The 11,767-nt window shown below is 61.1% G+C and overlaps 1 protein-coding gene across 8 annotated transcripts; it reads right to left on the bottom strand.

Moving 5' to 3' along the window:
* Positions 1 to 438: 438 nt before the first annotated feature.
* On the bottom strand, positions 439 to 6,415 carry LOC111741059. Of its 8 annotated transcripts, XM_023531755.1 has the most exons (4): positions 6,193 to 6,415; positions 5,864 to 5,973; positions 3,369 to 3,443; positions 439 to 889 (listed from the first exon to the last, which is right to left on the bottom strand). In XM_023531755.1, the coding sequence occupies exons 1-4, from the start codon at positions 6,244 to 6,246 to the stop codon at positions 751 to 753; spliced, it is 378 nt and encodes a 125-aa protein (XP_023387523.1). In that variant the 5' UTR covers positions 6,247 to 6,415; the 3' UTR covers positions 439 to 750. The 8 variants fall into 8 exon arrangements, 5 of the variants coding, with proteins under 5 accessions (XP_023387523.1, XP_023387524.1, XP_023387521.1 ...); XR_002780858.1 differs by lacking the exons at positions 5,864 to 5,973; positions 6,193 to 6,415 and adding an exon at positions 5,221 to 5,622; XR_002780857.1 differs by lacking the exons at positions 5,864 to 5,973; positions 6,193 to 6,415 and adding an exon at positions 4,704 to 4,738.
* Positions 6,416 to 11,767: the final 5,352 nt, after the last annotated feature.

The raw sequence follows: 11,767 nt of genomic DNA, 5'->3' as shown, positions 1-11,767 counted from the left end.
CGGTGGGGACAGAGTGGCAGTCTGGGAAGATGAGAATGTCCTGGAGATGGTGGTGGTGACGGCTGCACAACAATGTGAATGTACTTGATGCCACTGCACCGTGCCCTTAAACATGGCTAATCTGGTAAATTTTATCTTACATATATTTTACCTCAATTTTTCAGAAGTCAAGAACAACCTTAACAAGAAAAAAATGACGGATTCAACCAATATAGTAAGATTAATAATTACGGAATCTGGGTGACGTCCTAGGGGGCTTCATTATGCTATCTGCCAACTTTTTTTGTTTGTTTTTAAACTATTTTCACGATGAAAATTAAAGATAAAAAATGGAGAAATCGAGTTATCAATCCTGCTTCCCTTCCAATAGAATTTTTACAGACGGCTCTGGCCACAGCCATCTGGGCTCCTATAACAGAATACCATAGTCTGGGTGGCTTGCAGACAACGGAAATTTATTCCTACAGTTTTGGAGGCTGGAAGTCCAAGATCGAGGTGCCGGCACGGTCAGGGTCTGGTGAGAACCCTCTTTCTGGGTCGCAGTGACACCTCCTTGGAGTGCTCCCGTGGTGGCGGAGGGGGCTGGGGAGCCCCTCGGGGTGTCTTTTATAAGGGCGTTGCAAGGACTGTACCCTCACGAGCTGCTCTGCACCTTCACGACCTGCTCGCCTCCCGAAGGCCCCGCCTCTCGCCACCACCTTCTTTGAGGGTGAGGATTTCGACATAGGAATTTGTGGGAAACACAAACATTCAGACCACAGCACCACGTGACGCTTTGACCAATGGGACGTCAGTGATGAGCCGCGAGTAGAAACTCGACATGCGCTTCCGGGACAGACTTGCTCCTTGCGCTGCTGGAACGGCCCTGGGAAGAACACACCTCGGGCACCTGCGGGTTCGGGAGGATAAGACACGTGTGGTGCAGGGCCAGCTAATCCCAGCCTGGTTCTGCTGGACCCCAGCAAGCCCAGAGATGAGAGCAAAGTAAATGCTTACTGTCAAATGCCACCGAGATTGTGGGTTCTGTTTGTTACGTGACCTATCATGGCAATAGCTGACTGATACAGGGACAAATGTCTACCACCTGTGGGAATGCAGGGAGGGGATGAAGGCAGGCTTGGGTTTGCAGCTCTGCCCCTCCTTCCCACCACCCCACGCAGAGGGCTTCAGGCTCCCCCTCTCCCCCACCCCCACCCATGCTTTGCACGTGACTGCCAACCCTTCCAGGTCCTATGTGCCCAGCTTCGGCCACCTCGAGGGAGACCAGCCTCTGTTCCTCAGCTGCAGAAGACCTTAGATGAGGTGTCCCTCACCGTCACCACGCCAAGGGCAGGGAGGAGCAATTCCTCGAGGCGACGGGGAGGAGGAGGCAGGGGAAGCCAAAGGCGTCTCTGCAACGTGGAGTCTGGCAGGGGGGGTTCGAGCCTCAGCTCGGCCTCGACCGCCTCGCTGAGTCGGGTAGTTGTCTCAGTCAGCGGTGCCCTGAAAGCCGGCTGCGCGACAACTCCGCCTCATAGGGCTAAAGTCCCCGGCACAAAGCAGATGCTTGAGAAAAATCAACGGCCATGCTGACGGCAGCTCAAGAACGAGAGCTGAGTGGACGGAGAGGGCTGCGGGCTGGGGAAACAGAGGCACGCACCTACCCGCCTGTCCTCCATGCCCCCCGCTTCTCTGGGTGCCTCCCCTTGCTACAGCTAAAGGGAAGCAGAGGAAGAGGCCCCCACGGCAGGCGGCACAGTAAGCGAGCTGGACTGAATGGAGAGACCCACAGAGCCCAGAGCGAGCAGCTTCAGGTCCAGGGTAGTATGAGGGTCCAGGGACCCTGCCCAGAGCCTGCCCCAGGACAGAAGTATGGCATGCTGGGGGAGGTGTACCCGACAGCGGGACACACCCTGTCCCCACTCCTTGGGAGGATGAGGGGTCTCCGCCTGTCTCTTGAGAGAGAAACGGAGCAGAGCTGTGGCCGAGAGGCAGAATCTTGCAGTAAGACGCCAGGAGGTTGGGGCTCAGCCGCCAGCTCCCTTCTCGGGAGACGGGGGAAGGCGCCATGCGAAGCCTGAGCCCTGGTCCTGCAGAGGGAACTCTGGGTGCAAATTAAATATCTAGCTGTCGCCCGAGCCCCCCGGCCAGCAGGCAGGCACACGGCAGCCCAGCCCTCACTTCGTCATCTGCAGCAAAGCACTTACAGTCGATAAACGGGCTAATTAATTCTCTTCAAAGACCTCTCAATTATTCATCCTGGGCTGCAGAGAGAGCAATCAGCACCTCCCTCACCGCCCTGGACGCAGAAGGAAGTGAGGCTGGGCCTGGGCCTGGGCTGCAGAACTGAGCCCCTGGGCCCCACACAGCCTTGGGTCCCCAGGGCTCCTCCAGGACAGAGGCCAGGCAGCCCTTGTCCCTGGGGCCCAGGAGAACCCCCTCTCTTCCTCAAACTTTCAAGCAGCCCAGGTCGTTATCCCCACTCCTCAGGGGAACAAGTGAGACCCCCAGTGGTCAGTGACTTCCGTCCAACAGCCCATGAGAGCTGACTTCTGGACTCGAGCCAGGCTCTGTGTATGCAGCCTCCCTTGGGGGTGGGGTGCTGGGCAGTGAGGCCACTGGACCTGAGCTAAACCTTCTTCCTCTAGGAAAGAGGTTGAGCTGGAAGGAGGGGTAGGAGGGATAGGCTGGGTACATCTGACACCCCACCAACTGCAGCAGAGTCCCCCGTGGAGAGCTGGAGCTCAGCGAGAACCCTCAGGTTACACCAGGGGCGGCCCTCGGCCCCTCCACGGCTCCTCCAAGGTGGGGGCCTTAAGTTGGGAGCTAGTTTCCCTTCAATCCTCCAACTTCCTGAAGTTGCTGGAGTCTGCTCTCTGGGACCTGTCCCCCTCCCCGCCACCTTCTCTCCAGCCCAGGCCGGCACTGTCAGCTCTCACTCTCCTGACCCCCAAACGGCATCTGCCGGCAAGCAGAGGGTTAACTCCCAGCTGCTCCCAGACACGCGGAGTGGGGGGTGGGGGGCCGGGGGCGTGCCTGTCGGGAAGTATGGATTTCTGCAGTGGTTTTACTGGAAAAGCTGTAGCTGAAGGTGGGAGGGGTCACCATGGCAACTTCTGGCTATGGGAACAGGTTGGCTGGTGGGAACCGATTCTTCCAGGGGCCCGTTGGGCCCGGTTGGCGCTTGGCACGCGGAAGGCCCCGAGGCTGCCTCCTCGGAGTCCTCACCGTCTTGGGGAGGCACAGAGACCCTCCCCAACCTGGAATTACCGCCTTCCCTGCCTCCCTCCAGCAAACGGCTCCCCAGGGCGAGGCCCCCCCGGCCTCCTCGCCTCGCCCCCCAGTGCAGCGCCCCCCATCCCCGAGCTGTTAATCGATGAACCAATTACCAAGCGGCTGCCAGGAGCTTGGGGATCTCCCTCTTGAAAGAGCTTTGCCTCTGGAGAGAGCATCTGCCGCAGGGCCTGGGGCGAGATTCAGGGAAAGCCGTGAATGAGACTTTCCTCCCCGGCCAGCCCAACTGGAGAGTCCAGGGTTCCGGGGGGCTCTAGAGATCACATCACCCGGCCCCAACCCGGAGGACTCGGCCAAAGCAGCAAGTCCAAGGAAGGCCTCCCCATCCCCAGCGCAAACGCGGACCGGGGCCTCCGGAATTCCTAAGACGGGGTTGGGGGGGATGCAGCCCCCAGGCACAGGAGGCTCCTGGGTGCACCTCCAAGCCATGACCACTCGCGCGCGCTGCCCCCAGGGAATTCCAAGCGGCCGGCATTGACCCCACCCAGCGCCTCACCAGGTCGCGGCGCCCCCCACCCACCACTACCCAGCCCCTCTCATTCCGACCCTCCGCTACCCCCGGCCCCGCAGCAAATGCGGTGCCAGGCCCGCAAGGGCCTCCTGGGTGCCGCGGGCCGGACCAAGGGATCAGCCGGGGGCGCGCTGGGCACCGCGGGTGAGAGGGGTCAGGGTCTGCCTGGCCCTTCAGGCTCAGGTTCCTGGGGGTCCCACTGGGCGGCGGGATTGGCCTTGGAGGCCCTTGCACATCCCGCAGGCGCGGGGTGGGCGCGCGTGAGGGCGTGTGTGTGCCTGGGAGGCGCTTCCAGGAATCTCCAGCAGCGCTGCCCAAACGGCCAGGAAGAGAGGGCACGCAGAGGCCATATGAGCTGGAGGGCCTGGGGCTGGGGGTCCGAGGGAGGGCGGACGCTCGGCCCACTGCGCCCCCCCCCACCCCGCTCCAGGAAAGACCGCCTGCCGGGCCCACGTGGGCACCGGTCCCCCGCTGCTGGAAGTCCTTACACTGGTGATTCCTCTGAGCCTCCATTTCCTCCTCCGTAAAAGGGGCAGGATAAGCCCACCCACGGCTCCAGGGGTGGGTGAGCGCAGACCACTAATGCCCCAGCACGTTAATAGGCGCGGGGTTCCAAGGTCACGCGCGTCTCGCCTCCCCACACCCCCGCTGGGAAAGACCTGGGACCCCTCTTAAGGCCTCTTGGATTGCTTCTGAGGGATGTGGCCATTATGTCCACCAGGGACGCAGCGGGGGAACTGCCCTCCGGCGTGGCGCCCCCGGCTGGCGGGATCCACGGAGGCCGGAGCCCAACGCGGTTAAGTCAACCTGCCCCAGGTGCAGTCTCCCGCGGGCCTCCCACAGCGCCGTGGTTCCTCAACGCCTGTCAGGGCCCGAAAGAGTTAAACCTGCCATGGATCAGGGTCCTTCCCTCCCTCACCCGCGAGTCGATTTTAGGGGGCGCCTAAATCAGCTTGCCCGGGCTCCTTACTGCTCCCCTCCAGTCCCTCCCCGCCCCCGCGCCGCCCGGGGCATCCATCTCGCTCTCTCGGATCTGCCGAATCCCGATAAAACATTTGGGGGAGATAAGTGCTGCATATAAATAATTAAGACCACATGCATATTCGCCAACAAAAAAAAAGGTTTAAAACCCCCATTCCGGGAACAGCTGCCTGCGTGGGGCCCGGGCGGGGCTGCGGAGGCCCGCCCCCACCGCGCTCGCTCCTCCCCCAGCAAGCCCCGCCCCCAGGTCCAGGGGGACGGTCCCCTGTCGAGCCCAGAGTGGGCGGGGAGAGGGTGGCAGAAAGGCTCTGATCCCAGGGGTGGAGTGGGGGAGACTAGCCCCACCATGGGGGTGACCCTCATGCACCCCCAGAGGCCTAGGCCCTAGGAAGGGCCCCCCAACTCCAATACCAGGCTGGGTCTTGGAACCCAGTTGGTGCCCAATAAACACTTACTGAATAGATGAACGAAGGAACCAACGGCCCATCTCAGGTCCCAGGGGAGTGTCGGCGCTGAACTCTGGCAGAAGACAGGCAGCCCTCGTCCCCCCTAACACCTGCCGGCAGACACCTTTTCCAGGTGCCACTTGAGGGTGGCAGGTGAGAACGTTCAGAGAGGGCCAGGCCACAGGCCTGGGAGAGTAGAGCAGCCTTCCTCGCCCCCCTCTGCAGGAGAGTCAGCGTAGGACTCCCTGGCACTGAACAGCCTCGCCGGCCAGGCTCCTGCTCAGGGGCCTGCCAGGGCTCCCTATCGTCAACGGCATGGAATCCCATCCGTGGGGCTGGCTTTCAAGGTCCTCTGTCCCACCAGGCCACGTGCCTGGTCAGCCAGGGCTCTTGCACACGCCATGCTCCACGCCCTTGCTGGAACTGTCCCCGGAGGCCTGTCCCCACTCCCTGCTACTGACATAGATCCTGTTCCTCTCTGGGTTCGTTTCTCACCTTGGGGAGGGGGCTCACCCCTCTACTCTGTCATCTCCCCCACATCTCCTTGGGTACTTCCTTAATGCCCATCAGGTTCCAAGGCTCGTACTAGGGACCCAGAGAACAAAAGGTGCAGGTCTTGCCCTCCAGTAGCCAGAAGCCCAGTGGGGGATACCTGCAAGTGACCGGTGACAAGGGCTGCTCAGAGGTAAGCCAGGTTCGAGAAAATGAGGAGAAAAAGGGCGTGCACCTTGGCAGAGGGTCGACGGCGATCACGGAAGTCCCCTGACAGAGGAGACAAACTGAGCAGTCTGGGAGACAGGTGGGGTTTCCCCAGGCGCTCCCGGCACCGCCCCCGGCTAGCCCTACACACACACACACACACACACACACACACACACACACGGGTGGCACTCACGGCCAGCCTGCCTAGCCATGGGTTCCAGCCCTGACTCTACTAATCACCAGCAAGTTACTCTAACTTCCGGACCTCAGTTTCCTCACCTGTAAAGTGGAGACCTTGGTCCCAGGTGTGCCGAGCTCCTGGCCATCCATCATCAGCCCTCTGTCCTCAGCAAGACACAAAGCACGCCACTCCCGCACAGGCTGGCAAGCCTAACGGGTGCCCGGGAGGGGTTCACTGACTGGCGGATGGACCGAGACCTTGGTGTTTTCTTCCAGATCTTCCTTCCTCAGTGGCAGCTGATCCCCGCAGGGAGCACCAGCCTCCGCTGGCCCGTGACTCTGGGAACACACCTTACACTTGGGATCCCTGGCATCTGGGACAGTCAACCGCCCACCCGGCCAGGAATGCACGATGGCGCAAGCTGTGCCCGGCCCTGCCCTGCGCCCTGCGGGAGCGCGATGGGTATTTGTTTGTGGAATTGATCTCAAGCTCCCCCCAGGGATCCCGGCGGGAGAGAAGTGAGTGCGCCGTGGCACGTGCCAGTTCTGCGTGCTGTCCTCCATCCCGAGAAGGGACTCGGTTCCTGCACAAAGCGCCCAACATGGCTGCCTCTTCTGCACCCAGGGGGCCAGGGCGAACTCGGTCTTGCCTCTGCTCCCCACGGGACCGAGAGCCACCAGAGAGAAGCCCAAGCCCCAACTGTGCCTGTGACAGCGCCTGCTCCTCAGACACCCCTGTCACCCCCATCAAACCAGCTCGAGACTTTTCGCTGCAGCCAGCTCTCCGTGTCTTTGAACATGGGACCTCCCTTCATCCTGCCATCGTGGACTTTGGGCTCAGCAGGTGGGTGCGCGAGATAAGATATTATAAAACCTAAGAGACAGTGACCTTCAAAACGTCACACTGTTTGGATCATGCACTTTCTAATAAATGTTTTGAGCTCCTAATGCCATGTGAGCTCATAACTATATACGTATAGTTACTTATAGATTACAAATGTCTATGACTATGTGAATCTATTACCTGCATTATAAAATATTCACAAAAGATAGATATTATAAAAGGATGAAATTTAGATCTGAAGCATAGAATTCTGCTCCCCACCTCCATGGATGATTCTGTGTAACCCACTTTGGAGATCAAAGTCAGGGGGAGACCCCCTTGGACTCCCCAGGTTGATGGGGTCTCTGACACTGATGCTACTCTGGCCCAGCCTCACCTTCCAACCTTCCTTCTTCCCGAAGCTATCCCGTCAGCAGCGGGGGAGCCAGGCCCGGGGTGCCCGGGGTGGCCTCTGACAAGAGCCATCTTTTATCCTCTGCAGGGCTGCTGGGGGGAGAGAAACTAGACTCGTCTGTGGCACCGGGGACAGAAGTAGTGACAAGATAACAGCAGGATTGGTGTTCCTTACCAGACAGATGCTGCACATTAGGGCACAGGAGAGGGGTGCCCTTTAGTGCCAGATAACCGGGCTCAGACCCCGTCTCTGGCATGAACGACAGATCGCGATCCATGTGGAGAGCACAGAGTAGGTGTCCACCACACAGAGCCATCACTGGGGACACTGCTTATACGAGGTAAGATCTGTCCCCAGGCCGCCGGACATCTGTTCCTGGCCTCAGTCAGCCCCGTGAGGTCGGGCCATTCTTGCCGACGCCTTGGTGCCCTTGCACCTGCTTCACGGTAGCTGGGGGGCCGCCCAGGGTGGACAAGGTGGGCGAGCCCCGGGATTGTGCGACAGAAGCCTTTTCCGGTCCTGGCCCCCTGGGGCTAAGGGCCAAGGGAGTCTCTAAGGTAGCAGACCCCGAAGCCCCAACTCCTGTCCATATGAATTTAGTCCATGTCTGCTTTCCAGAACCTTCCTTCCCACACAGTGGCTGCAGAATTGGGCGAGAGGGAGGCAGGGGAGTGTCTGAGGGAAAGGGCACCCTCCGTGCTCACTCTGCCAAGCCGGAGGGGTGACGGGAGGAGCGCTGGTCTCCCACGGTGGCGGACCCTGAGCCCCTGGCCCGGACTGTGGGGCCCCTCGTCCCTGGGTCCTCCACACCCGGCAGGAGGTCAGTGTCTGTGGCACTGGACCCACCCCAGACGGGCTGCTGTGCCCACGCCCCACGTCTGAACCCTCTGTCCTCCCCACCCGAGGGGCCAGGGCAGAGGCCCCAGGCGCAGGCGAGGGCCCGGCCGGCACACTGCTGACCCTGTGCTCGGCCCAGGCTCAGTAACAGGAAGCAGGAGCCCTGATGCCGGTAAGCGAGAGAGATTCAGAGATTAGCGCCCTGCCTGCTGCCTGATCAGAAGCCGCTCGGAGTCAGAGGACAAGTTACTGGAAGGAGGAGTGAGCGGCAGCAGTAAATAACGCCAGAGCCTGGACACTTCTCTCCAGTGAGGGGAGCCCGGCTGGGGCACCAAGGCTGGGGCCCCTGGGAGGGGCAGGTGGGGCAGAAGCGGCAAGGCTGTGCTCTGGCTGCAGCCAGCGTGGGGGTGGGGAGGGCTGGGGAGGCGGGGCCTCCGTAGGGTCCCTGGGGCCTTGCTGGCGGGGCTGAATCGAAAATGGCCTCCAAAGTCTGCCGAGGGTCCCCTAGGCCCAGTCCCACGCTTCCTGCCCTTACTGCCAGTGCACACACACCAGGCTCCAGCCCCCAGGGAGACCCCTGAAGCGGGGACCCAGCCCTGGGCTTATTGGCTCCCCCACATTCCTCCCTGCCCCCACCCAAAGCCGATTCCTGGAAGGCTGGCTGCTTCCCAGCACGGCAGAGGGAGCCCTGGGCTGCCGGCCGCCTGCGCATTTCTGCCCCGCGGGGCCCCCTGAAGCCCCTTAGAAGCCCTTACGACCAGGAGCTCCCCGGGGCCCTTCCCCACTGGACCCTAAGCTGTGGGCGCCTCGGATGGACCCTGACTCAGCACCTCCAGTCCCAAGAGGCTGAGCACCCAGCCTTGCACAGTGTGGCAGGGACCCTGAGAGGCAGCAGAGCCCACCCACCCCTGTGCAGGGGACTTAGGGGTGGACTACAGTGCTGGGGGCTGGAAGGGGCCTCCAGCCTCTCTGGGGAGAAGTGGCGGGGCAGGGAGGGGACAGGACAGTGCGTATTATGCACCAGGCACGCTGAGGCACGGAGCTGAAAGGCTTGCCCAAGGCCGCCTGCCCAAGGCCACCTGCCAGGGCCACCTGCCCAAGGCCACCTGCCGAAGCCATGGTGGCACTTGCCTCCTGTCCTCCCTTTTGGCTCTGACCAAGACCATCCCCAGCCCCACCTCGACTGCTCCTGCGTCTGGTTGCTGGCCTGGGCCAGGGAGCAGGGCGGGAGCAGCCGGCCAGCCCACAGAGCAGAGAAGTCCACAGAGCAGAGGGGACGCAGCCCCAGTGTCAGACGGGCGACGCCTCCCGGGCTGTGGTTTCCACTCCTCCAAGTGGGATGCGTGAGTGGCCGCAGGAAATAGCCCATCATAGCCCGTCGACAGCATCACCTTTGTGGGAAAGGCAGAACCTCCACACTTGAGAAGGTAATTAGGAGAACTGCATCGTGACCTTGAGGAAAAGAAGGAGCCTTAAGACACTGACCCTAAAAGGGATGATAAATTCAACTACATGAAAGGAAGAACTCATAATCTATCAAGAATTTCATAAAAGTGAAAAGACAGGCTATAGAAACGGGGGAATCTTTCTACAATACGTGTAACTGACAAGGATTCACGTGCGGTGTGTAAATAACTCTGACAAACCATTGAGGAAAAGACTGACTGACACGGGCCCCTTGCAGAGGAGGAATCTCAACGGCTGAAACAGGAGAAAAGATGCTCGACTTCATTAGCCATTGGACAGAGTAGATTAAAATCAAAAGACACTACCACACGGCTACAGTTATGAAGTCTGACAGTGCCGAGTGACGAGCGCCGGGGACAGTGACAGGCGACGGGAAGGTAAGAGTGGAAATCATTTCAGCCTCGTTGGGAAGCCGTTTGGCACCGGCTAGAAACACGGGAGATAAGCATCCGGCCTCAGCAGTTCTGCCCCAGGCGTCTGCCCTCCGCGCTGCACAGGTGCCCGGGACGCATGAATGTGAATGTGCACAGCAGCGCCAGCCGGAAAACAGCGCCAGGTCCCCAGCAGGTGGAAGGGAGACATAGACCGTGGCCGAGGCACACGGGAAAACCACACAGCCGTGGCCACGGACGAACTGGAGCCGTAACACGGAGGAGTCTGGCAGGCACGACGTCGAGCCGAAGCGGCCAGGCGTGGGAGGGCACACACCCGTCCAGCAGCACTCCGCTCTTATTCAGGGACCCGTCCACAGTGGCGAAACCATGGAGAAAAGCAGGCCGTAATCATAAAAGTCAGGTAGCAGAAGTGACTTCCAGCAGAGAGAGGGGTTGTGAATGGCAGGGAAACTTCAGGAATCCTGGCCACGTTCTATTTCTTGATCCGAGTGGCAGCGACACGGGAGTTCCTTTTACATTTATTTGCAAAACTACGAATACGCTTCTGTGCTTTTCTGTGTTATGTTGGGAGCCATCTCATAACTTAAACCCCAAGTGGACCTGAGTGCCCGGGGACAGGGACTCAGGCTCTGGGACCTCTTCCCGGCCAGCTCACAGTCCAGGAGCTCCTGGCGCGCGGATGCAAGTTCTGTGGCTCTCCCCTGGCCTGGCCAGTGCAAGGTTTCCCAGCTGCCATAACCTCAAGGCCCCCGGCGGGCTGTCTGCAGAGCCTGCCCGCTGAGCAGTGGGGTGCAGCCCCCTCTTGCCCTCACAGCCCCCCGTTCTCTCCCAGTCTCCCACCCTGTCTGGATTTCCCTAGGTGGCTCTGAGGTGACCCCTCTGATGTGCTGTCACGTGTCCTTCACCAGCGAGGGAGGCGCAGGGGCTTGCAGAAGCCTTCCTCCAATCTCCCACCTTCCCTCCCGACAGCACACATGGCCTCCACACGGGGCGGCCTCCACACGGGGCGGCCCGCACCCGCACCGGGGCCAAGCGCACGCCCACTGCCGTGCCCGGCTGGGGCCCCCAGGCCCAGCGCTCTCTCCTTCGCCACCCCGCAGCCTGGGGGACAGTGGGGACAGTGGTGCGACTGGCCCTCTCGCTGGACTCCCAGGCTGTTGGGCCCGGATCCAGGCCGGCGGCCTGTGGATCCCACAGGCTCAGGGCCAAGAGGATGGGTTGGAAGAGACGCTTCCCCCGACCTGTTTACCAGGACCCAGGCCGCTATCTCCAGCTCCAATCTGCTGCCTCCCCAGCCCCGGGTTCCCAGCAGCAGCCTCCCCGCCACTCACTTCCTGCCAGAGGCCCAGCGTTACAGGAACACGCACGCTGAACTCAGCTCGTGCGTCTGTGTGTGCATCTGTGTGTGTGTGTGTGTGTGTGTGTGTGTGTGTGCACGCGCCCACACCCCAGAGCCTGCACCTGGAGGGATGCCAGAGAGCCTGGGGTACCGTGAGAAGCAGCTGCCCCACGATTCAAGTGTTGCTGTCCCCTGCGAGCCTGCTCTGGGGAGCCGCAAATAGATTTCTCAAAAAGGCCAGGAGAGGGGCTATCCCGGGGACCCCCAGACCTTCGCACATGGAGAAGCCGAGGCAGGATCCGCGTCTGTTCCTCATCCATTCCTGGCCTCCCCCTGCACAGGGACCTGGCACAGGGACCCGGCACCCTCCACTGTGAGAGCTCCCGACACCGCGCCCA

Source organism: Pteropus vampyrus, unplaced genomic scaffold, assembly GCF_000151845.1.
Source record: "Pteropus vampyrus isolate Shadow unplaced genomic scaffold, Pvam_2.0 Scaffold72, whole genome shotgun sequence".
In the NCBI taxonomy this organism is placed as follows: domain Eukaryota; kingdom Metazoa; phylum Chordata; class Mammalia; order Chiroptera; family Pteropodidae; genus Pteropus; species Pteropus vampyrus.
Note: the sequence above shows the minus strand (reverse complement) of the source record. Positions and strands in the feature narration are given on the sequence as shown.

Excerpts from the sequence above, each read along its gene's own strand:
- LOC111741059 (XM_023531752.1), bottom strand. The coding sequence starts at position 3,702 with ATGGCTTGGAGGTGCACCCAGGAGCCTCCTGTGCCTGGGGGCTGCATC. Across the intron at positions 890-3,368 it reads AAGCTCCTGGCAGCCGCTTG|GTGCCCGAGGTGTGTTCTTC; the intron begins GTAATTGGTTCA and ends CCGAACCCGCAG.